This window comes from Pelmatolapia mariae, linkage group LG4 (assembly GCF_036321145.2).
Source record: "Pelmatolapia mariae isolate MD_Pm_ZW linkage group LG4, Pm_UMD_F_2, whole genome shotgun sequence".
NCBI classification, from domain to species: domain Eukaryota; kingdom Metazoa; phylum Chordata; class Actinopteri; order Cichliformes; family Cichlidae; genus Pelmatolapia; species Pelmatolapia mariae.
This window is the reverse complement of record NC_086230.1, coordinates 33,225,123-33,251,172: the sequence shown is the minus strand read 5'-3', so window position 1 is coordinate 33,251,172 and position 26,050 is coordinate 33,225,123. Positions and strand designations below refer to the sequence as shown.

At 42.9% G+C, this 26,050-nt stretch overlaps 2 protein-coding genes across 2 annotated transcripts; both read right to left on the bottom strand.

The window, feature by feature from the left end:
- On the bottom strand, positions 1–14,850 carry LOC134626552 (nuclear distribution protein nudE homolog 1-B-like). The gene is made up of 9 exons (XM_063472476.1): positions 14,679–14,850; positions 13,900–14,023; positions 11,699–11,852; positions 8,815–8,963; positions 6,143–6,279; positions 5,789–6,055; positions 4,521–4,606; positions 4,003–4,148; positions 1–3,629 (listed from the first exon to the last, which is right to left on the bottom strand). The coding sequence occupies exons 2-9, from the start codon at positions 13,983–13,985 to the stop codon at positions 3,581–3,583; spliced, it is 1,074 nt and encodes a 357-aa protein (XP_063328546.1). The 5' UTR covers positions 13,986–14,023; positions 14,679–14,850; the 3' UTR covers positions 1–3,580.
- A 4,114-nt stretch (positions 14,851–18,964) lies between these two features.
- On the bottom strand, positions 18,965–26,037 carry LOC134626551 (mpv17-like protein). Its single transcript, XM_063472475.1, has 4 exons — positions 25,282–26,037; positions 24,756–24,826; positions 23,535–23,564; positions 18,965–23,295 (listed from the first exon to the last, which is right to left on the bottom strand). Exons 1-4 carry the CDS (start codon positions 25,586–25,588, stop codon positions 23,080–23,082), a joined length of 624 nt encoding a protein of 207 aa, XP_063328545.1. The 5' UTR covers positions 25,589–26,037; the 3' UTR covers positions 18,965–23,079.
- Positions 26,038–26,050: the final 13 nt, after the last annotated feature.

The following is a 26,050-nucleotide window of genomic DNA, read 5'->3' as shown; positions in this document are numbered from 1 at the left end:
TTTCAAGTTTTATTGCTTTTTCAGAAGCAGCGCTGAAGGTAAAAAACAACAAAGGCCAGAACAGGTCTTCAGCACTTCATGTGAGCATGCAAGCACTTTATTTTACAGAGTCACATAAGGCAAAAGAAAAACACCAGAGCCTGTTGCTTTACACCCACCCTGAGCAGCTACTTATAACAGGTCCTGCCTCAAGACTTGAGCAACCCAACCTACACATCCTCATCCTACATTTTAGTGACCCTACAGTGAGTAGACAACACTACGACATACTTTTTTTAACATAAAACACGAGTAGCCTTCACTGAAGTAATCGAATCTCCAAAGAAACAGAAGATGTTTCAGATTTCACTCCTGGAAAGACAGAAGTGGCCCTGCAGAGGGATCTAACAAATGTCTCCACAGACTAAAAAGTGCCTAAACTACCCGTCTGCCACACAGATCTCACAAATCTCCATCATTAGAATAGTCTAACATCTACACGTTAGCTATAACATCAAACCTTTGGACGGAACAAATAGTTTTCTAAGCATAAAAGCTCATCTGAAATATCCTGAGGGTCGCCAGAGGTACTTTTTGTAACTACCGTTTGCAATCTTTAACCAGCAGGGGGCAGTGTTTCACCAGATGTTGCGGCTGCTTTCCCAGACCTGCTGCACTCTATCCTGGTACAATTTGGGCACAAATTTATAGCAGTTATTTACATTCTGTTGGTAGCTTTGGTTCGTTTTGGAAGGTTAAAAAGTAGATCTTTTTAATGCAGGAATTTACAATAAGTTATAAAGTTTCACCCTGTTAGAGGCATTAATGGTACCTGTAAATTTCATGTCAATCTGATGATTTAAGTGAGACATTTTAAGTATAAAACTGAACTTTGGTCTGAAGGGAAGTCTCCAGAATCATCAGTAATCATCATCCAGGAACGATGAATATCCACGGCTAATCTTTCCTAATGTTTCCACCACACAGAGAAATAAAACCGGTTTTATTGGGTTCATCTTCTTCATCTGAGCGTTATGGTGCGTTCACAGAAAAAAGAATCAAAGTTTATGCAAAGAAGGAGAGCTGGTGACATGAATGGAGGTAAAAATATTTCAGGCGATCAGCTGAGATTCTCCTGACACCAGTCGCTGTTTGAATCTCGAGGCATTACTCAACTTAACTTGGAGAACGTGGAGAAAAGGAAGACTTCCTGTGAAACTCTGAAAATATGCTACTGAAACTTTATTCCAGCTATGGGCTGGACTCTTCCTCGTCTCGTTGGCTGTCACGATTGAATAATTGTGGATTTTCATATGATGATTCTTCGATTCTTTAGTGTGAACGCACCATTGGAGGTGGACAATGCTTTCACTCCAATTTTGAAAGAAATCATTCAGCTGCTTCTTCAGAAAGTTTCATCCTGCAGTCGGACTGCGAGTTAAAAACAGCAAAGTGGTGAAGAACTGGTTTACGCTGCACTACACTGAGAACAAAGACTACCAGTTACAATCCAGGAGGGTGGAGTTAGACCAGCTCATTATGTCCATTGGTTAGTCTTCGTGAAATAATTGTAGATGACAGAATTATGAACGCCACATGTGTGGACAGACAGCCACAAACTTAAACTGTGAGAAACCCTCCTTCCTCTACAATCAGGTTATTAATGACAAACTCAGGAAGTCCATAATTAAGACAATAACACTAATAAACCCAATCAAAACCGTTTACTGTGTTCTGCCCACCTCAATCTATTCTAGGCTCATCACATTTATGGGCTAGAGGTCGACGGGTTTAAAAAAAAAAAAAAAAAAGGGGGGGGGGGATTTTAAAGGGAAATTTACCAAATTTAAGTCACTTAAAGGTTTTTTCTTTCACAGAACCTCACTAACACCGACTTTATTTCATCTTACATTTAGATTTTAGTCTGAGTTTGACAAACTAAAATGAAATTCATGGAGAACTGCCCGAGAACCGGAAGGCAAAGAGTGAACCACAGAGAACGAGGCCAAAGAGCCACATGGAGCTGCAGAGGAGCCAACTTCTCACATTCAATTAATCGTCATAAACACATTTAGACACCTTTCATAGATACATCCCAAAATGGTCACCTGGTGTCGCAACATCCTTCAAAAATTGAGTTTTTTTTAATCCCCTCACGTCACCTTTCTGTGACCGTGCTGTCTGTGACTTCCTTATAAAAGGTCAAAGGTAACAACACTATTTCTTCTGAGCTTTGCTGCCTCAGTCAGCAGTAAAATCTTCAGTCATGTTAGAGCTGGGCGATATGGACAAAAACATTAATACACATTACATCCTGAGCGGTCACATGACCACTAACCAACAGTCTGTGTCCACCTTTCTTTCTGCTGTTGAACATAAACGCTGCTTGTTTGAGGTTCAGTCACTGTGGGTTTAGGTGGAAGCTCTGTTTCAAAGACTTTTCACAGTTGCTCTTTGTGGTAAAACATGAAGCTGCTACGCTCCACCAGACTCCATTCACAAAAACAGGAAGTTTACCTGCCATAGCAGAAGCGGCTCATCATTAGTTCATGTTACTGCACGGCGGTGGCTTTTCTGGGTTACTGGCAGAGTTAGTCGTTCAATAGTTTCGGTTGGTTCCTGCAGTGGATTTTTAGTTTCAGTTCAGTTTTTTATTATTAATATTCTAATAAACGTGGTGGCATGGGAGTTTGGGAAACACCTCCGGGGTATTTCCTGGCTCAAGATGGGCCTTTAGTAGTTGACTTGGCACGCCGCACTTTTAGTTTAGCTTTAGTTACTATAATAAAGGTGGTTACAGTGGTTACATTAATCCCAGCAGCTTCGGGCAGGGTTGTAGCACAACGGCAGAAACCCTGCAGTCAGTTTGGATCTGAAGTGACGGGTAAATCCGGCTTTCTGCGAGGTAAAAATGTGTTTTTGTTAACGAAGTCTGGAGTGATTTCCCTCTCCTCAAGTTTTCTGCTACCACAAACATTAAGTTAACATGTACCGTTAAATTTCAAGTCATTATTCACACTACACGTAGAAGTAAACCATGTGTATTTTTTGAAAATATATCGACGTATTTACCAAATCGACACATTGCCCAGCCCTAAGTAATGTAGGGTCAAAGTCTCTGCTCAGTCTGTAAAAATGTGTAAACATATCGTCTTTCTAGGCCACCACGTGTGCTTATCATCTCCTCTCTGTGTGAAATCAGAGACACTCCTGATGGTGGAAGCTTTTTGACTGTCGGGAGGTTTAAAGGCAGTTTTTCCCCCCGGTGTGTGCATAAAGGTGCCTGTCCAGTGTTCAGCCATCAGACGTCTCTCAAGCTCACTTTGTGTTTAATCTGAACAAAACTTTAGAGGGAGAGGGGAAAACAAGAAGATCCAAACAAAAGGAGCTGAGAGGGTCCAGTAGATCAGTTCAAAGCCAAGTGCGAGTGCTGAAAAGAGTCCTGTTAACGAAGAAACAAAAAAATCCCCACGTGTCCGGAGTAACGTGTCCGCAGAGCTTCGGTACTCTGTGTCCTGAAGAGGCGACAAGGGCGATACCTGTGTCACGTTCGGGAGACCCGGGGTGGATGGAGAAGACGGGCCGAGCAGCATTTTTACTTTCACAGCAGCAGCTTGGATCCAGCTCCTAAATCCAACCTCTTAACGAGCCTGGAAACACAACAAGTAACACAGCAGCTCAGTAAACGGTCACAACCTCTGAACGTCTTTCAGTGTCATCTCTGATGAGACAACAGAGTGAGTAATTCCACTTCACAGGACGGACTTTAATAAAGATCAGTAAATCTGTCCTGCAGAACAACCCGGGACTGCAGCATCGTACGTTACAGCAAGAGACTCAGTCGTTCATCTCACTAATGCGTTCGATGCTGACCGGCGAGGAAAGCAACACTGGAAAGTTTAGATGACCAAACACATGCATCCCAAATTTTTAGGCCTCTCTCAGTAATATGAAGGCTCCCCTGATAAGCAGGAGACTTACAGTGAGTCTTACGCTGCCTTTCATGGCTGCACAGAAGCTCACCCCTTGTTGTAGAGGCCGTTGGTTGGATGGCTCTCTGAGGAGTTGCTCTGACCCGCTGCTGCCCCCTGTCCACCAGCGTGAGCTCTGCGATTCGCCGTCTGCTCTTGGACATATTCCCGACACGATGCCAGCCTGGACTCCAGACTCTGAACGGAGAAGGAAAAAAAGAAAGGTTCAAATCTCTGATTTAATGAGCGTCACAAACCACCGGCCATAACGGACCACATGTTCCTGTCATGTGACACCAAGTACCTTCTGGTTTACTTGGGGTATAATTTTTAAGGCTTTTCTTGCTTTGCTCCCATCTTACTATTGTTTATCTAAAAAATATGCCAAGTTACTGTCTTCACTCTGTACCGGTGATTTAAAAACAGAAAGAAAGAAAAAATCACTGGCTGTGTTATTCTTCCCAAAAGTCAAAGATGACTGTGTGTAATGTTTAATGGACTCTGAGAAACTGCCTGCAGCATCACATGACGGTAAGTCAGATGATGAAAAACATGAGCCGAGCTTCTTACCCCGACTTTCCTCAGCAGCTCTCCGACAATGTTCAAAGCAGAGATCCTCGCCGATGTGGTGAGCGGGGTCCCAGACAGGCTTTCACCTGAGAAACAAACACACAGCTCACAGCGATAACGAAAACAGACAAGCAGCAAGGATGACCGATTTACACTCGATAAAGCAGTTATTTAAAAAAAAAAAAACATTCACAAATAATCAGATTCATGAATATGATCATCATCTGTAGCCAACTCAAACTTATCACACTCTTATTGTGAAAGTTCAGTCACTGTTGACAAGTCAGCTCTGTCCTTTCCTGCCTCGTGTTTCTCTGACAGAGTCAGACTCCACCGGTGATGTCAGTCTAACCAGAACATGCAGCAGGATGAGACCTGACTCATGGACCCACACGGACCTAAACTGAAGCTGCAGAACTGAGACTACTGCTGCAAAACCCACTCCACAGGATCAGGGTAACCCATGCAGGACAGCTGACACTTACAAATGTATTTACAAATGAAGTGGGTCTGCATGTTTTCACACTTTTACTGGTTTTTGATGAGGTGTGTAGTTTTGCCTTTATGATGGTGGAACTGGTCACATCTCAATCTGTGCCATAAACGCTGAACATTAAGGGTCTTTACTGAGCTCGACCTATTTATCCTTCACGATCCACAGAAAATAAACACCAAAGGGGATTTTCTATATTAAAAGTACTGCTGCAGCCATTCCACTGGCAGTTTTGTTCAGAAAAGACAAACAACACAAAAAAAAAAAAAAAAAAAAAAAAAAAAAAAAAAAAACACGATATTTTCTTGTCTTCCTGGATACTGTTGCCAACTACAAAATGAGCCCCCAGTATTTTCTGTGTAGTTTCCACCGCGGGGCAGCTCATTCAGCTCACCAACCAATCAGGATCGCCGCTGATCCTTTCCCAGCAGCAGTAAACACGGGCAGTTTGGTTGGATTTCAGCCGAGCAGTTTGAGCGCTTATCGCGGGCAAATCCATAATTAGCAGCAAGAAAAGAACAGCATTGTTTTTTATGATGCCAGAAGCTTTTATAGTTTTAGTGTCACTAAAGAGAGTGTAGCTGTAGGGATCTGAAACTTTTTGGAGATTTTTCTTGAATCGGGCATAAAGCATGTTCTTGGAATCGCTGTGGCTCAGATATGACTGATTATAGAAGAGCTCAGGTTGTGTTTCAAGCACATTTTGAGAAAGTCACACTTCATAAACAGAGCTGGATGATAAAAAGGTTAACACCACCACAGAACATAGACTGACCTCTGCTGACGGGGGGCTGCGGGGTGCTGAGGGGTTCTGCGGAGGCGGGGGGTCTGGACGGCGTGACGGCGGAGGGAAGGGGCTGGTTAGAGGACGAAGACGCGGGTTTGTCTTCTGTTCTTTTGTCTGACGGGGTGAGAGGAGGGGTGGGCAGCCCAGCCGAGGAGGATGACGCTGATGAAGAAGACTCTTTGGCTGCACTGCTGAAGGACGGTTTCCTCTCCTGTACCTGCTGTTTTTGCTGCACGGCGAGCTCCTGCCTCAGGTCTGTGCAGACACACAAAGAAATGATGAAGACGAGCAAAAACAAACACGAACAAAACTGCTGAAGAAAAAGATCGCGCAGCGCTGCACCTCTGGCTTCGTCCTTCAGTCTCTGGACGGACTCTAACAGGTTCTCCTTCTCATCTAGCTCGCTCTCAAGGAAGGCGTTCCTCTCTATGACCTGATTCATCCTCTGCTCGAAGTCCTCCAGTGACATGATGGTCGCCCTGAAAGGCACCGAACCGGAAACGTCACAAAACAGACCGTTTACAGGGTCACTGCATGAAAAATCAGCGACTCTGCCCTATGACAAGAGAGACCAGGAAAGAGAACAGCAAAGCAGACATGAAGATAAGCAGACACCAGAGCCGCTGCAGTTTTGCTGTTGAAACTATAAAAAGTGTTTTTCATGATCTCCTGAACTTCTGAAGTTATGAAAGATCAAAACTGAAAAAACCTTATCAGAGCCTTTGGCTCTGATACTGCTGAACGTTTTTCTATATTGTTTGACAGATTCATGTCTTATCCCCCTGAGTTGCCCACTGCAGATGACCTACTTTTGTATTTTGACTTTGCTTGTAAATCTGTGATTGATGTTGTTGCCCCTTTGAGGCTAAGAAAATGTAAATCTAAGACTAGTCCATGGTTAACAGATCGTACGTGAGCTTTTAGAAGACAATGTAGGAGATGTGAAAGACAGTGGAAAAAAGATGGATTGCATGTCTCTCTGGAAGCCCTAAAAATGAGCTGGAAAGCTTATCAGAGGGCAGTTAAGGCCGATAAACACTCCTACTTTTCTCAACTTATTTCGGCCAACTCACATACCCATACAATACTATAAATTCTGTACTTAACATGGAGGGTTACGACCTTTTGCCGTCCTCTGAGGCTACGTGCAATAAGTTTATTACCTTTTTTATGGACAAGATTGCTAGCCTGAGGCCTCCGATCCCATCTATTGTTGATCCGCCCATGCATGCTCCTTGCTCAAGTCTATTCCCTGCCTTTGCACCAATTTCTCTGCCTGATTTAGAGGAGTTGGTGCTACATGCTAAGCCCTGTGGTTCCCCGAACGATGTTGTTACTCCCCGCTTTCTCCAAAAGGTATTTCCTACCATTGGACCTTAACCTGAAAATTATCAATACTAGTCTGTTAACCGGTCAAGTTCCTAGTGGGTTTAAACCTCCAAACTTCCCTTTTTAAGCAAGATCTTGAAGAATATTGCACATACCCAGCTGTTAGACTACTTGAATGACTCGCAACTGTCTGAAATCTTCCAATCTGGTAGTAAGATGGGAGCAAAGCAAGAAAAAATTATAACCCAAGTAAACCAGAAGGTACTTGGTGTCACATGACAGGAACATGTACTGTATTTTTAATTTCGCTAGTTGTTTTGATCGGTGTTGTGCTGTGTTGTTCAGCACTTTGGTCTGCCCAGTGTGTTCTTAAAGTGCTATACAAATAAACGATGATGATGATGATGAAATTATAGCTGCTGATCTCCTCTCAAACACTTCGTTAATTTTAATCACAGAGACAGTACGTCTGTGAAGGTTCTCCATCATCCAGGTCATCGTAGTCTAAGGAGGAGCTTGGAAAGAGAAGCTTCTGGATTCCTTTAGGTTTCTTCAAGAAGTTTCATGCAAGAAGCTTCTTCAGTTCTAAAAGTAATTGGTGGAGAGTCCCAGATTTTAAGGCCTGTGGGAGTGTCTCCAAGAGGGTCATGGACCCCCTGTTGATCCTCTACCTAATCACATGAGCCAAGGTGTGAAAACGAGTGTAGGTCACAATCAGCCATGGTTTCAGGTGAACCCATTGTGAAGCCTAGCCCCACCCTATCATGTGATTTCCTGAGGTCAGATGGCCCAGGATGTGAGTGGGCGTTAAGGTGTCTGGGAAGGATCTCAAAACTGGATTACAGATGGCAGACAGTTGGTGTCGTAAGCCCCGCCCTCTGTTCAAAGATGGTCACTCACAGTGGACATAGATGCTTCTTTCACCGCTCTTTTAAATCATCTGTCTTCTCTGTCCAAAATGTGAACACTGGCATCCGCGAAAGATCAGAGAAGCTGTTTTTGCATTTCTCTGCACTCTTTCTATTTATACTGTAAAAGGTCTGAGACGCAGATTACCGGGGTTTTGCTCGTTTGTTTTTTCCTCAGCCTGCTTCATTAAATTTTTACCAGCTGGTTAGTGCATGTTTAAAAAAAAAAAAAGGATTTATTTTACAAAATCATCTATGAATGTTTGGAGTTTTTCCTTATTACATTTATATATTTTTTATTTTTATTTATTCTCCAATGATTTCAATTATTTTCACTGTTTATTCTTCTTCTAATTTATTTAATAGGTTATAAATACATACATTGTTCATATTTTATAAATGTTTTATTTCTGTATATTTAATATTTTGTTTTTTGAAAAATATTAATATCTTAAAGCTCATTTTTATATTTTAATTGGACAATATCAAACAACTGATTGGGCGCTGTGATTTAAGGTGGTACCACAATCATCATCTGATTTAAGAGCATGTATGTTCAAAATCGCATTTTTTAAAATTGATTTAATAAATCAGTAAACCTGGAGCCCTGCAGCTTTTTGTTGTTGTTTCTTTACATTTGTCGTCTGCTGGTTTCGAGCCCGTTTTGGTGGACAGATGTACAATTTTCCAGTTTTTTTTTTTTTTTACCTCCACTTAACTTAATCTCTTCATTTATTTCTGGAAATTCAATAAAACCATGCTCATGCTCCTCCTGACCTCTTGGCCCTCTCCAGGTCGTCGTTGGCCTGCTCCAGCTCTCTGATGTATTTGTGAAGCTGGTCTCGGACGGCAGTGGTTTCAGCCAGGTCTCCCTCCAGGCTGGAGATCTGCCGACAGGCCTCGGAGTGCTGCGTCTCATACTTATCCTGGCAGGAGGGACGAAAATACAGGAAAAATAAAAATACATTCAGAGAGAGAATCAGAAGAAAAATAAAGACAGACCTTGGCGGCTGGAGTGGAGCAGATCTTCAGGAACTCGGCTTAAACCTCAACAAATATTCAAGAGGATTGATTTCAGCTTTAAAAGCAGAAATAAATGAATAAACTTTTAGTAAAAACAAACCGTTTCAAGAATCAAATTCAGTGCACCACCTTTCAAATGCCTCACAAATGAAGAAACCACGACTGAAGGCATAATATTCAACCTTTATAAACAAATGTCAGACTCCAGGAGCTTTTTTTCCCTCGTTTTCAATCCAGCCTTTGGACCCGAGCTCTGTCAGAACATTTTGTTTGTCAAGCTGCTTCACACCGACCTACGAATCATTCAAGCATAAAAGGCTCCAAAGCTAAAGCGACGAGTCAGTGTCGTGTCTCCATATAAACAATTTAGCAAAGAACCAAATTTCATTTGCATCTTCAGGCACTTGGTTACACGCAGTCTGTCACAAAAACACTTCACATGTTCACATTTCTTTAGTCGAATCTTTTATGCCAGGTTGAAAGTTTTGGCTCAAATGTTTGATTCAGCACAGTGTCTGCCATGTTTATGCTCAGGTCTCCAAAATCTGGTCCTTCGCTTACTTTACTGGAGTTATTTTGGCCTCAGACCGAATCATGGCAAAAAAAAAAAAAAAAGAGAAAAAAAACTGCATACACAATCGTTCCGAGATGAAGCTTTTTCTGTGCTGTGAGACCATCTGAACTCTGTCTCTTATTTCGTACACCCTGAATGTTTTGTTTTTTTAAAATCACCTCAAAAATAAGAACCGTGGTCTGAGGTGGCAGGGTTCGCCTCCAGGACGTCAAAATTTTCTCAGATTTCTTGTGAACGACAGACAGCAGCCAGAGCTCAGCATTTACTCCATTTATTTCAAAGCTTTAGTCACGAATCATGCTGCATATTTGGATTATTAATATAAAAAACAACATCTATGAGTAAATTATTCTGTATTGCTCTTTCCAACGTTTTGGTGACACCACCGTCCCCATCGATGCCGCTCACAAAGGCGGAAATGCCGGAGCCGTCTGCACAGACGCTCCACAGAAGTCTGGATCCAGCGTCAGGCTGCTGCGTTCTGTGTGACGAGGGAAAAACGGCACCATCATCATTACAAGCAAGCGTCAGGGTTGATGTTGGCTCTGAGCAGTGAGAGCAACAGCAGATGCAGCTGTTAAACCGTGTTATCACTGCAGCGTGTGGGGACAGTTCACCATAAAACACAATGCAATGACGTCATTTTCACTGCGCCTGGCACCGGGGGCGCAGCACCCACCATGAACAAACTCTGTGCTATTGTCCTCTTTTTGCTTTTCAACCGAGCTCCTCAAAATGCCGGCGCACACCCGGCTCTGTGCACAGCAGCAGGACAAACTAATGAGATTTGTAAAGGATCTTCTGGAGGTACTGCCATCCCCTCCAGACACAGACAGAGCACAGGAGGCGTCAGCTGCCTCTCTCTGGCCTGAATCGATCCTCTGTGAGAGCGAAGAGTTCGCTGCTTACGCTGAGCAGCGGCTCCTCTTCACTGCAGGCAAACCGGAGCCAGAAAACCCGACTCGCAATCAGCTGAGCGATATGAAAATCCTCGTCAAAGCGCTTCAACGGTCAGTCGGCTGAATGCAAATTCAAAGACGGCTGAACACTTTAGTTCAGGTTTAGATACGGACTTGCATCACAGAAGCTCCTTTCAGAGTTTCTGCAGGATCTTAAAAGACAAAATTTATGCTTTTTAAACATCAAACACTGTGAAAAATTAGCAATATATCCAAGCCTAATACAGGTTCGGTCACCAGTGCAATAACCCTTTCAGCATTTACTTTGTGTGAATAAAGTAAACAGAAAACTGAGGAAAGACAGTAAATTGAACACAACTGTCTCATTTGTGGTTTTCACTACTTTTTCTTTATAAATTATGAAACTGACTCCCATAGCCATGACAGCTCAGAGTAAAGCTGCTGCCATTCCACATCAAAATGAGCCAGGTGAGGCGGTGCAGGTATTTGATTAGGTGGAGATTTCTCTTCATTTTGCTTCGTCAAAGATTCTCATATTTGAAATCTGCCCATTATTTTTCTGTTTGAAGCGCTGCATTTCCTCAGCACATTAAGATATTCACTTTGACTAAAAAATGATGTGCATGTCTGGAAAATAAGCAAATTATCCTGCAGCAACTACGTCACTATTTGTGGGGGAATTTTGAATCGGGCATAAAGGACTCTGAAAGCTAGTTGTTAATGTGAATTTCAGTGTACACGGCTCCAACAGATTTGCACTTTTTGCTGATTTATCACCTCATTCAGTTGCACGCTGGTAGCAGACTGACTGTCTTGTTGCTACTGTTACGCACCAAAGTCACTTTGAAGATTGTAAATGGCTGCAGCTGGTCGCAGACCTGGTTCCTGTGCTCAAGTTCATTGCACACAGTTGCAATAATTTTGGTCATTCTGTGGTCTCCCACCACCGTTTCCCCCACTGTGACTGTAGCTTTAGAGAACCACTGGGAGTATCTTGAAAATTAGGGCTCTGGTGGAGGTCTTCTCTGCTGCTGAATGCTGGAAAGTTTCATTTCTCCATTGGTGGAGTCTCAGTTTTCAGAGTCTTGAGTTAGCTTGGAGAGCTGAGATGCAGAATACTGAGAACTCCTGCCGTCTCCCGTACCTTATAGTTTTCCAGTTCCATGCGCAGCCGGTTGTTGGCAGCCAGAAGCTCGCGATTTCGCGCCTCATACTGCTTCAGCTCCGTCTCCAGCTCCACCTCGTAGTCCCGACTCATCTGCTGGAACTCCTGCAATTCCTCCTGAGCTTCCTCTGCACTGAAAACACACAGAACATGCCCCGCATGTTTGTTACCGTTGGATATTTTCACTGCAAATCAATCCCAACTCATAAATGAATACAGCTTAGGTTGTAAGTTTGGTTCTTCCAGTGAAAACAATCAGACCAAGACGATGTTTAAGACAAAGATCTGGATCAATTTAAACCAGATGCAGCTGGACCCAACTTGACCAACATAACCACAGTCAGCATTATGGGAAGCTGTTTAACTGGGGGAGGGGGGGGGGTGTATCCAGAGATTTTTAAATGTTTCTCTTCCAGGTGTGTCTGCAGACAGACGAGCTTTTGTACAAGCACGTTGGGATGCTGTGTAACATGAAAAGAAAAAGAAGAAGGCCTTCATTCGCAAACCTCCCTAATTACAAGTAAATGTATAGTCTTTGACAAATCTATTTTCACTTTTCATTTGATTACAGCAACAAGTGTCTGAAATCATTCTCCAGGCCAAAGGAAAGACACAACCTATTTATCAGTAAACTGCAAGAAGACCTGCATCAGCGATGGCCTGGCGGAGCATCGGTGCACGTTAGATTGGTAATGTGAACATCTGTGAAGGCCCCACTAATGCTGAACGACATATGCCCCTAACCCTAACTCAGGCTGTAGAGAAACATACAACCTGTTTTTATTTGTGTGTTGATCAGACTCCAACACACAGCTCCAGATTAAAACAGCCCGGGTGCTAAACCATCCCGCCTGCAGTCTGAAAGCTCGTACTAGCAGGCAGCTTTAGGACCCAGGGACGTTGAGCAGTATTACACATGCGGTTCATCACCATGGTAACTTAAGCTCCAGACCTAACCTGTTCAGGAGCGTGAACACAAATCAACAAGTATGAAATCACTTTCTACTGGCCAATCAGCTCTCTGGAAATTTGCATCAGCATTGCTTGAAGACAAACTAGGCCTCGGCACCCAGCTAGTAAGAGCGTCTGAAGTTTATAAGAGCACCAGTAACAAAAAAAGATCCTCTGAAGCAACTTCACTGCTGCTTTTCGTTCCGTTAGGTACGATTTAAAAACCATTTTATTGTTCTATGAGCCTAAACATGTCAACTTTAAATGGCGTTCTTACTTATTGATAACCCAAATTTGAATTTTGCTTTTGTGTTCTTTACTCACTTAGTGAGGATAGGTTAATTGATTAATCTAAATTGCCCATAGGTGTGAATCTGTGAGTGAATGTGAGTGCGAATGGTTGTCTGTGTCTCTGTGTGTTAGCCCTGCGACAGACTGGCGACCTGTCTCTCAGGCGCCTCTAAGACAGCTGGGATAGGCTCCAGCACCCCCCGCTACCCTGGAAAGGATAAGCGGAAGCGAATGGATGGCTGTTATTTACTCTCAGAGTGTTAAACACTCCTAGCGATGGAGCAGAAACAATAAAAAATAAAAATACTGTGAGATACACAGAAGACTATTAACTTGTACAGTCATGCTTTTAGTCAGCTTTCCTTCTGGGCTTCAAATAAACTTTATGAACATAGCAACAGTTTTCTAGCCCGACTGAATAAACCTCGTAAAGCCAACTCTCATTCACACATGCCCTAAAAATCAGCTGCTGCCAGCAGACCTCTCGGTGTTTCTGCTTGGTCAGATGCTGCAAACCCTGCCTCGGCTACGCTGTTAGACCCCAGGTTGATTTATCTCAGCCTGGCTGTGGATGTTCGAGTGAAGCCAGATAAGGAAAAGATAACCTGGGTATGTTAAACGTGCTTTAGCGGCCCCTGACTGATCACCTGTCGAAAACATTTGGCACATTATGAAACAAAAACCTACGACAGCTGGAAGTGCTGAAATCCAATATCCACTGAGAACAGAGAAACATTTGGTTTTCTAAACACTCCGAGCGCTGATAAAAGAAGAAGGTGATGCAACACAGTGATAAACATGTCTCACTCCCAACTATTTTTAAACACGCCACCAGCGGTGAATTTAACGTGAGATTAAGATACACATCCACTTCATTCTATATACAGCTTAGGGTTTATAAATTAATACAATTATAAGAAGATCACCAGGGGCCATACCTCTGTTGGTGCTTGGCAGCCTGCTCCTTCCAGTACTCCAGCTCTTCCTCCAGGGACCCAAACACTGGAGGCTCCCGGTCCCCCATCTCCAGGGCAGGCTCTTCTCTCACACACCAACACTAGTCTGTGGATAATTTCAATAAAGAGCTGAACTACTGTTTGAAAGCGGCCAGTTTATCTTCATTGTTACACAGGCTTGTGAAAAAACAGGACCTGATGTAGGAAAACTTTTTAGATGATTCTTGTGAGTTTACGCAATAATCCGGCACGAAAAGAAGCAGTATTTATACAAAATAAATCTGAACTTTCAGAGTTCGCTCGTCGCAGCTATCCGTGGTGTAACGGCGTGCTTGGAGAACATCATTCAGTTTTAAGTGCAGTTTATGGAACACCTGAGTGTATGCCGAATTAAGAAGCATATCGTGTTGCGTCCAAGAACGTAATAATATTTCCAACTTCCACAAATATTATATGCAATTGAAGTAATTTAAACGAGTTTAAATGAAAAACTTACACGGAGTCTGGTCACACTGTGAGCGAGACCAAAAAAAGGGAACTTAATGAGCATGCGTTACCGTAAGACTTGCATCAAAACCTAGAACTTAGTTTATCTTTTTTTAATACTAGTAACACATTCCTTTAGAGTCGTATTGGTTTTTAACTCGTATACAACAAAGTTAGATGACTGCAAACAAGCCACCGCTAGCCAGCTAGTTGGGCTAACGGAGTTTAACCATTTAAATCCCCGCTGAGACTAACATATGACTTCAGCTACTTACGCTCAACAGTTGTCTCCGTTCGACGACAAATTAACCAGATTGAACACTTCTCTAAATCTTCTCCATGTCTTCTTTAACTCGTGGCGCTTTGGACGATGAAATTTCAAGCAGAATCGATCAAACAAACCAATTTAACGGACTCGCCTTAAGTTGGAGAACCGCAAAGTTGCTGCTCTTTGGGAAGACGTCGAACAATACATTTTGCCATTCATATTGTCCAGACCAATCCACCAATCAGAAGTTACAAGGGAGCCTCGTTGCCTCTTGCTATTGGTGAACTGTCTGTCAATCAAGAACTGACAGGCGGGGTTTCTAATTATTGTCCAATCACAGCAATGATATCAGTGTAGAATGGGGGAATCTGCCAAAAGGGATCTTAACAGTCTAGACGTTTTTGATGGATTACCAGGGGATGCTGCCTTCAAGTGCTGTTGGAAATGGGTCGAAAAAACAAATATTAAAAACAAGTTTTAGAAAATAGGCATGTAAAAGTTATTAACAAGACCATTATTATTTTTAATTGCAAAATAAAATATATACAAATAAATAAATAAACTTTTTTGTTTCATTAATAGCTGCCAGCCATAAAGAAAAGTGATAAATTTAGATAGATCAAATTTTGTTTGTTTTTTGAAAGGGTGGTAAATTATTTTTGCAAAAAAGTTCAGGAAAGCTTTTTTTATTTACTTGTTGTTTATTTTGTGTGTGCGTTCTACTTTAATGGGCCCCTGCTCATGACAGTCCTGTGTTTGCATTGCATATTGTTCAAAGATGACAATTAAATTATTTTTGTATTCTCTTGGAGTGCACCTTAAGTTTTCTTATTGTTAAAGAAAAAAGTACATTCATAAGAAATAATATTGTTTGGAGAAGATAATAATGTACCCATCCATCCAGCATTTGTCCAAGGCATCCTGGTCAGATGTTGAGCCAATACTGAAGGGTGCAGCTGTCACTTTTAGAAGATGCTTATTTCTACTACTGGTATCTTGGTTCTTATTCTTTCAGTCACTACCAATAATGACGAGGATATTGGTGAGGTCACAATCAATCAATCAATCAATCAATCAATCAATCAATCAATCAATATACTTTATTAATCCCAAGGGAAATTAGGGTTACAGCAGGCAGCACGCTAATGGCGCATGCGCACTTACAAAGGAACCTTCTGACCAACTTACACAAACATCACATTGGGGAGACATGTCAGAAAGGTAGGCTGATAGGAAAAAAACAACAACGAAAATACATAACATGAGGAGAGAGGAGGAGAAAAAAAACTCCACTCAGACTGAGCTCCTAGTGGGAGATCAGTTTGATAACAGAAAAAACACCTCAGCACAAAAAGCACATGACTATCAATACACCATAAAAACACAAGACAAGCAACAGGGGCGGGTAAAGGGTAAGAGAGAGCCGGTGTAGACAGCGCTTCCGGTCCTGCAGCATGTCTGCGCTGGTCCAGTCGACTGCCATCTTCCCCGGTAGGGCACAAGCATCGAAGGCGTTTGGAAGGGAGGGGGGATCAGTGTGTGCATATCAGTGTAGGTGTATCTGTGTCTGTATGTCCAGAGTCAAGCTGAGACAGTGTCCTTCGCCCTGCCAGGCTAAGTAAACAGTCTTCCAGCCAACTCAGGTGGCCTTGCATGCAAATGTAGCTCAGCTCAGAATCTGTAAAATAAAGGGCTGGTGTGACAGGACAGGATGGTAGTAACAAGGTGAGACAGAAGCCAGACAGCTAAAGGAAGATTCGTTCATTCTTATACATTTTTGCAAATGTATATGTGCATGTTTTTTGTTTTGTTTTTTAGTTGAGCCATTCATTTATTTATGACCTTATTATTTTGGCAGTGCTGGTCCTCCATAGTTGCCTTTGCAGCTTCTGTCGCCCTTCATCTGTCTGCAGACATCGCTGGCTCTGTGGCCAATTAGACCACAGGACGAGTGTTGTCACCAAGTACTTGCTCAAAAGAAACCTCAGGGTTTCTCAGTGGAAATAAACCACTTGTTGTTTTCACATAACCAGACAAGGAGCTGTGTGATAAAGCTGAAACTGTATGGATGTGTGATTTAAAAAGAGATCAAGAAGCATATTAAATATTCAACTTCTTTGTCTGCTTACTTCAAGTTACTTTTATTTCTGCCAGCCCAAATGTGAGTTTCAGCTTTTTTTATACAATTTTATAAAAACCAAAATCACTTTCCAACACTGGGTGGCAACAGAAGCTTCATCATGTGATCGCTTTTTTACTGAGATGAGGTCATTAATGGTTATTTATATTAACCGTTGTGTGTTTTTCGTATCAGTTACTAAACCTGTGCTTAAATTTAAGTCCTCTGCAGCCGCCCCCTCACAGTCTGTCGCTTATGTTTCCCAGGGTTAGAAAAGAAGGGCACTTGGCAGCATCCTTCACTCTGATTGGGTAATAATTTCACTTCCTGTTGATGGGGTCAGAGGTCGGAATGACTGGGTCAACTCTGTCCTTTTGCAAAGGGATTAAGGAGGCCTATCTGATCCTGGTTAATCCACCCGCACATCACTGGAGCATAAAGCTTTTATACACACACACGCACACACACACACACACACACACACACACACACACACACACACACACACACACACACACACTGTACCCTTGCTTCATATCTGTGCTGCATGTTTTGAGTCCACACACTGACAGCAGATTATAAACATGAACATGTGACCTTCACTGACATTGGCGGCAGTCTGGTTAAACTGATACATCTCTGTTTTAAGAAATATTTTTATTTGCTTTTAGAATGAAATCTATTAAAAGACTGATGTCAGTACTGTGTGTTGGTAAAATCTAACTTTAATTTTATTCATACTTGTTTTTGGAGTTTACTTACTTATATTAGTATTAGTTGTCTGTGCTGAGGAGTAGAGTTGACTAAACTCATTTAAAGGTAATAATTTGTATTTTACTGTTTTTAATTAAGAATACTTCCTCTTTGGTGAGAACAAAGACTCACTGGGCTGTTGATTTTTCACCTCAGATCTTTGATTTAGTCTTCACTTCACTATGATGTGTTTAGACGACCACTTTTGAGACTTCTGTAGTGATCAGTAACTTTAATAAATCCAGCTTTCCTGTTATCTCTGCAGTGTATGGGTCACAGAAATTTGAGTAAAACAGAGAACACTGTCTCTGAATCGTAAATATTGTGTGCATGCTATAAAGTAAATATCCAGCCCATTTATAATGACGCTTTCTTACGTCAGCATGAATTTCTTCACTATAATTTAGCTAAAATAATATTCAGCTCTTCCACTCTTGTTTACCGGTACATTAAGTGACTTATCCTGTTATGCACACTAAAAACAAAACAATGCATCAATCCTAATTTAAGGTTAGCTAATGTTTTAAGACTCTTTTTAAGAGTTTGTATTAAAGGTTTTAATTAAAGCCAGTCTGTCAATTTTTACAGGATAGCTCGATCTGGTTAGCCAAACAAGTTGCCAGAAATTGGAAAACAAGACAAAAACATAAACTTAGAGTGATGTACTTAAGAGTCAAATCTTAGAGAATACTTAGACTAAGTTAAAGTGTTTATTTAATCATTTTAGTTTTCATTTTTGAGCACTGCTGGGAAAAGACTTTGAGCATCAGATTCCAGAAACTGGCCTGAAACACCTCCCCAGGTGCTGCAGTATAAATGGACAGGGACTCTTTAAGATTCCTATATTTAACTGTTAACTGTGGGATGATTCTGAGACTAACACAGAAAAATTCATCAGAATGTATTAACTGTTTTTCATTTAACTTATATAAAAAGCAAAACCTCTCATTGGACGATAAATTCTAGAAGAATTGGTGCATATCGTCGTGAGAACCTCGTGAGATTCTGGTCCCCATCGCTGAGGAAAAAAGTATCTTCCAGATTAACTTTTTTGTGATTTCCTGCCTTTTTGGAGCTAAACAAGATCACCCAAACACATGAAATATCACTGGAAAGGCCACAATGTTGTCTTTTTAGCACATCAGTACTTAGTGGGGTAGCTCAAATAACTCAAAAGATAGAGACCCATATGAAATGTCCACTACAGAGGACATAAGGGAACAGGCTGGGTCTCAGGAGGGTGGAAACAACATTTACTCCACCCCTGTGACAGTGCCACTGTGGTCTTTATCTGCTCCGGGCACCTGTTTAATGCTCAACAGTCCAACAGCCTCACTGTTCACGGCTTAACCGGGACACAATTTTCCCATCGCATCTCATTCGAATCAGGACAATAATCCCATCCACTCGAGACAACAGGAGAGAGCTGTTTGACCGGTTTATTGGTGTCAGGTTTACTCTGTGAACACGTGTCAAAAGGACGCACAAAGACGTGGCCTCGTTGTGAAAATATTAAAGTGATGGAACAACAGAACAGCTGAGGTCATCATAGCTGGCTGTAAACTAGTCGCTGTAAGATCGTAGTCATAACTTTTATAAACCACTTTGCAAAATAAATGAACATTTGTTGAGGTTTAATGTTCTAAACATGGAAAACAGGATTTCTAGGTTTATCCACTGAAGGGCTCATCTGATAACACCAAACCAAAAGTCTTTCAGAATCTGTAAATCTAAACTCGTGTAACTCAGGTAAGTGATGTGAACACAGTAAGGTTTCTGGGCTGATGGCAAAATACAGAACAGTGACAAATTAAAGAAAAACCAGTGATGGAAACCTGCGAGGGAAGGCTCGCTGCCTCCTTCTGCTTCATCCTGTGAAGAAACACTTCCCTCTGCTTTTTCAGGGCCTAGCAGGGCGTTTGGATGAAGATGACATTCATCACTAGCTCTGGCCTTCACAGTCACATGATCTCAACCCAGCTGACCACAGGTGGGAGATTTTGGTTCAGCACTTTACTTTTCCTTTAATTTGTCACTCACCTGTATTGGATGGTTCAAGTAACAGAACCGGATTCAAATGTTGTAACTTCACATTTCAAACTACCAAACACAGCAGAAGTGGGATGCACTGATACGTATCCTGCTCTAATAACTTATAATGAGCCCTCTGGGTTCCCTCCAGGCCTTCAGTAAGGTAAAGTAACCTTCTAGTAATGGTCTAACTCTTCTTCTTGTGTATCTGTATTGATACGTGTCCAGCTGTGCAATGTTTTCTGGTAACACCGCGTCTCAGGAAACAGGACATCAGGTCAGTCGTTTCTTCTCCACATAAACGTGAGGTTTAGGTTACGTTTGCACGCTTGTAGGGGCAGGAAGGGAGTAGGTAAGGAGGAAACATCTGTAATTCTACTTGTGCATCAATCCATTTATGTTCTCCCACCAATCCAAAGTTGTGTCCAACTAGCAGCAGGCTACCCAGGCCAGGTGTTCTTAGACCAAATGAGCTATATAATTTCTCCAAGAAGGTCTAGGTCTAGGCCAGGGTCTCATCCCAGTTGGGTGTGTCCTGAAATCGGCCAAAAGGAGGTGCCCAGGACACATTCTACCTGGATGCCCAAACCATCTCAACTGCCTCCTTTAAAAAGGTCCCCACCACATTTCTAAGCCACCCGATGCAAGTAACTCATCTCGGCCACTTGAATTTGTGAGTGGTTCGAATGCAGATGGAGATCTTCACCTTTATGTTGTTGGGCAGAAAAAAATCAAGAAAGATTCCACTTTTTTCTGGCCTCAGATGTTGTCAGAGACACATTTTATCGCTGGCCTTGTTTCATAATATGAGAGAAAGTTTGGACATTCTTGACAGTCATCTATGTTTACTGTCTAACTGCTCACCTGCCTGCTCGATCCTTCATGTATATTTATTTTTAATATTACTTATCTAGTAGCATTAGCGGGTATTCTTTAAATTCTCAAGTTTGATTACTTTGACATTTACTGAGCACAATCACACTCCCCACAGAGTGAACCTTTCTGAGTTTTTATCCTGCAGATACGTCAGTGCATCCCAGCGCAACTACGTTTTTAATTGTACATACACACATAAATATACAGCAACACACATCTTTCGTAGTATTGATTGTAACTGATGGCAGTCACCAGTCAGCCAAACACATCTGCAGACTTGTTGTCAACGAGAAAAAGGCACGACTGGTATAAAGCAGAAATATCAGCCCTTGAAACTGGTCTCAGGAGCTCCGCTGTGCTGCAGGCTCAGATCAGATCAGAAACCAGTAGCTGTGGCTCGATATGTCAGATAAAATGTCCCCGTTTATTTCAAGTGAAACCTGCGATGTTTGAAGTCGAGATGTCACCACAGCTGCAAACATCTGCTGTTCAGCTTTAACCCTGCAGCTGCTTTAGTGCTGATTCATCGCTGTTTGCTTCACTTTGGTCCAGAGCAAAAATAGACTATATTGCCAAAAGTGTTCACTCACCCATCCAAATCATTGAATTCAGGCGTTCCATCACTTCCATTAGCACAGGCGTGTACAGTCAAGCACCTAGACATGCAAGCATTAGTGAGAGGATGAGTCGCTCTCAGGAGCTCGGTGAATTTCACCGTGGTACCGTGATAGGATGCCACCTGTGCAACAAGACCAGGCATGAAATATCCTCGCTACTAAATATTCCACAGTCAGCTGTTAGTGGTTTTATAAAAAAAACAAAACGTGGAAGTGAGTGAGAAAGAGAGCAACTCAGCTACAAAGAGGTAGACCGACCTGAAATCACAGGTCAGCGGATGCAGAGGCGCATAGTGAGCAGAGGTTGATCGCTGTAGACCTCCAAACTTCATGTGACCTTTAGATTAACTCAAGAACAGTGTGTCGAGAGAATAGGTTTCCATGGCAACCAAGCCTTACATCACCAAGTGCAATGCAAAGGATCAGATGCAGTGTGTAAAGCATCTAGAGCAGCAGAGATGTGTTCTCTGAAGTGATCAATCAAACTTCTCCATCTGGCAATCTGATGGACGAGTCTGGGTTTGGTGGTTGCCAGGACAACAGTACTTCTCTCACTGTATTGTGCCAAGTGTAAAGTTTGGTGGAGCGGGGATTATGGTGTGGGGTTGTTTTCAGGAGCTGAGCTTGGCCCTCAGTTCCAATGGAAGGAATTCTTCATGCTTCAGCATCCCAAGACATTTTGGACATTTTCATGTTCCCAATGTTGTGGGAACAGTTTGGGGATGGCTCCTTCCTGTTCCAACATGACTGCACACCAGTGCACAAAGCAGGGTCCATAAAGACATGAATGAGTCAGTTTGGTGTGGAAGAACTTGACTGACCTGCAGAGTTTTGACCTCAACCTGATGAAAGACATTTGGGGTGAATTAGAGCCGAGTCTGTGAGCCAGGCCTTCTCATCCAACATCAGTGTCTGACCTCACAAATGTGCTTGTGGATGAATGGTCAAAAATTCCCGGGAACACTCCTAAACCTTGTGTGAGGTCTTCCCAGAAGGGCTGAAGCTGTTATAGCTCCAAAGGGTGGGCTGACATCATATTAAACCCTACGGATTTTACTCAAGTTTATATGCGTTTGAAGGAAGAAGAGCAAATACTTTTGGCAATATAGTGCATCTCAGCAGCTTCTTGGTGTATTTCTAAGCTCCCTGAGGTTGAATGGTGACGACCAGCAGCCTCATTTGACCCAAAAAAGTCTCAGCTACACATTAAATAACCTGATCTAATGAGTTTAAATGAGCCTTCATGCTTCCCTGAGCAGGAACCAGTTTAATGACCTTGACCTTGACACACAGTGTACTCGAAGTAAATATAATAACAAGTTTTCACACCGAATGAACCTTTGCAACGAGAAATGAAGGACAAGCTTCATGTTGCCGCTTGTGCACAGTTAAATCGTATGATTTACCATTGCTTTATATAAAGATGCAAAATAAGGGAGAGGGTTTGAAGAAAAGTGAGCAGAACTGCAGGACTTTTACCTTTTGTCGCTTGCATGAAATGCATGAAAAAGGATGGATGTTTACTGAACCCTGAGGCTGACCCTTGTGGATGTTACCAGATTGATCTAACCAAAACTGACTAAAAAGTTCTGGGTACCAGCTGGAGTACTGCATTTTTTGTGTAGCTTTAGAAGATTCTCCTGTAGCTGTGAGAGCCTTTAAATTGGTACGCAAACAACATCATATTTTCATAAAGTCGGGTCGCTTCCTAAAAACGTTCATCGCCATAAAAAGAATCAATAAAACATGCTGGACTCATAAACTTCCTTGACAGACTCCTGCCTGTCAATCAATGCCCTTAATTTAAAAACTCGCCTTCAAAATCCACATCAGTCAAACCTTTGTGTGCGTATGTGACAGACAGTGAGAGTATTCAGTGATTTTGCTTTCATTCGCTCCTCAGCTCTCATCGTGCTGGTTTAAGTGGAGGTAACGGACTCTCTGTCTTTCCTCCACGGCTCAACAACCTGAATGACTGAAGCGGCATCCTCTTCCACTCCTTTCTCCTCACTTTAGTTTTCCCGTTGGGTCTTTTGCTTCTTCCGGGCCAGCCGGGCCTCACGCATCTCCTCCAGAGTTTTACGTGGGTCCATGATGAACGCGAAAGCCACACCAGCCGTGCCATCGCCGTTCTGCCGAGAGAAGCACAGGAAGGTGGCCCAGAGGAAGGCGCAGCAGCCCATGAAGGCAGTCCGCATGTACAACGGCATCAGGACGAAGTTGAGGAACTAGAAAAGTAGAAGCAGAGAAGAGGACCATCATGGAAAAGGGTCTTCTGAGAGGTTTTCCTGTCAGTGGGGTGCACACTGTGATTCTGAATCTACATACTTCATGTGAAAAAAAACCAACATTTACCAGTAAATAATATCAGACAGCACAGCAGCAAAATCTCTGATTTTTAGTTCCACTCCTCTGAGGTTTTTATTTTTTCTGACTTTAAACAAATAAAAATGAAAAACAGGTTCACCTGCATGAATGGCCAGTACATGAGTCCAGTCTGAAAGAGAAAACAAGACACGATCAGAGTTTTCCATCTCCATGCACACCTGAGAGGATCCCAGGGAGAGGTCAGGGATGAGTGTAGAACTGAGGTGAAGGTACTGTGATTGGGATACTTCCGTTCATTAAAACATCGCACACAGAGCTGCCAAACTGCACGCAGCAACATCTGTTGCTTTACTATTTAAAACATTAATCTCTATCAGGTCACTGTCGATCCTTCTAAGGTTAGAAAAGAGGACATATCTCACTCGCAGTTTCAATCCACTCACTTAACGCAGCTTGAAATGGAGACTCAGCAGCAACGCCTGCACAACTGCACTTCAATTAGTGTGTGCAAATTATTATACTCCTTAGAGTATAATTTACACAAAGGTGATAAAGCAGAAAAGATCTGAATAAGACAGAGATAGAAGGGAGCCACTCCAATCTCAGAAAAACAGTGAAGCATGGCCACCAAACATGGTTAGAGCTCAGCACTGAAGCTAAAAGACTGGGGTTAGAAAACATTACATGAAAGAGAAGTTAGGTTTAGGTGTGGGTTACAAGTTAACAGATGGGGAAGTGCAGCAGCAGCATCCTCCTCTGTCACACTGATCCTCTGCATCTCCTCCTTCACTACATCCATGAACCTCCTCTGAGGTCTTCCTCTTCTCCTCCTGCCTGGCAGCTCCATCATACTTTGTCCAGTAGATCCACCCTCCCACCTCTGCACATACTCAGACCACCTCAGCCTCTCGAACTCTGAGCTGTCCCTCTGATGGACTGATTTCTAATGGTGCTCACTTTTTTTGTTGTTGTTTAGTGTGTGTGTGTGTTTAGTCACTGTTTTTCACGATATTGTATTATGCATAACTGTTGTCTGCATGTGAGGATGGATGACTCACGACTGCAGGTACAAATAAAGTAACCCGAAGCTGTTTTACTGTAATCATAGCAACATGATACTATGAGTCACACTTGGCAGGACGTCAGCTCCTGAACGTCCTGAAACCCACTGACATTTTTATCCTCTGGCTGAATTACCCCGCGTGCTCTCCTCCGGGCGCCGAGCCCACTGCGCAAAAGCAGAAGTGCCGGTGGCGTAATCTAGGTTAATCCGGTTGTGAGCTGGCAGCGGCAGAAGCTACCGTGTGTGAAGGAAAGGCGACTTTCCTTCGCTTCGCGCAGCTGCTGAAGCGCTTCTCACCTTCCAGGTGTTGAAGAACTTCTCCCTCCAGTCTTCAAAGACGTCCTCCTTTCCCTCCAAGAAGCTCACCCCTGCGAAACAGAGAGCAGGTTTAAGGCACGGCTTGGGACGTGCGTCTTTACGCACAAATTTAAAAACCATGGAACAAGACCTCACCTTGAACACTTTAGTATTTGACTGAGAGACAACCTTGACCGGAAACCACTTCACCTTCACACTCATTTAAGACGTTAGAGTCTCATTCACAAACTGACACTCTTTAGATTTTATAGTAATGGTTTGTCCCGATTGTCCAATTATCACTCATTATCAGCGTCATTCTGCGTCTGCGCTCTGGCTCCGATGGCTGGTTGACATTTATAGTTGGAAAAATAATCAATAACTCTCATATTTGATGTTCCGACCAAAGATAATATTTGCTGGCTTCAAACAAAAGCGCATTGAAGGGGGGGGGGGGTACTCACATGAAGCAAACTCTCAGTTCTGTAACCCTTAACGTGGATAAAATGAAAGCTGCCCATCTTACCGGTGTAGAAGACACTGGTGGCCAAAGGCGACGCGAAGCTTTGGTCCAGCAGCAGTTTGCGGAAAACCATCCCGGCGGACTTTCCAGGGAAGCGCCTCTCCAGGGCGCGTAGCCAGAAGTAGTTAAAGTTTCCCTGGAAGCTGATTGCCACGATGGCGACATTGCGAGTGTGTTTCCAGTCCATGTGCTCCTTCTGAGCGATGAGCTGGTGGACTAGGTCACCGCCGGCGAATAAGCATCCGTACAAGGTGACATTAGCCAGCCAGGGGAATCGCTTGGCGGCTTCTTTGAGTACAGCTCTCCTCATCGTCTTTGGCACCGATGGGGACGCAGGTGCCTACAGAATGACCTGCCCTGAATGGTTTCACCTCAGCAGTCAGGATGCAGACATACCGGTTGGATTCGTTTGGCTAGGCCCTAGTGCCAGCCGACTGGACGACAGGACGCAATCCATCAGTGCGCCGTAATCTGGGAGGGATTACACGTTTCCGCTGGCAGCAGGAATATCGCACATCATCAGATCTCAGATGAGAAATGCCCAAAAAACTCCCCGAAAAATGCAATGCATAAAACCTGCCATGGCTTCGCTTTGGTCACTCCGACAGAGCTTCTCTCTTAAAGTTTTGCGTCCTCAGTTGCGTAAACATCATGATCTAAAAGTTACAGAGACGGGTGTGAAAAAGAACCACGGTAAATTTAAATCCAGATCTTTCTTTCTGCTTCCCGTGAATCAGGTGCGTTCCCAGCAACAAATCCTGCAGGTCAAGCG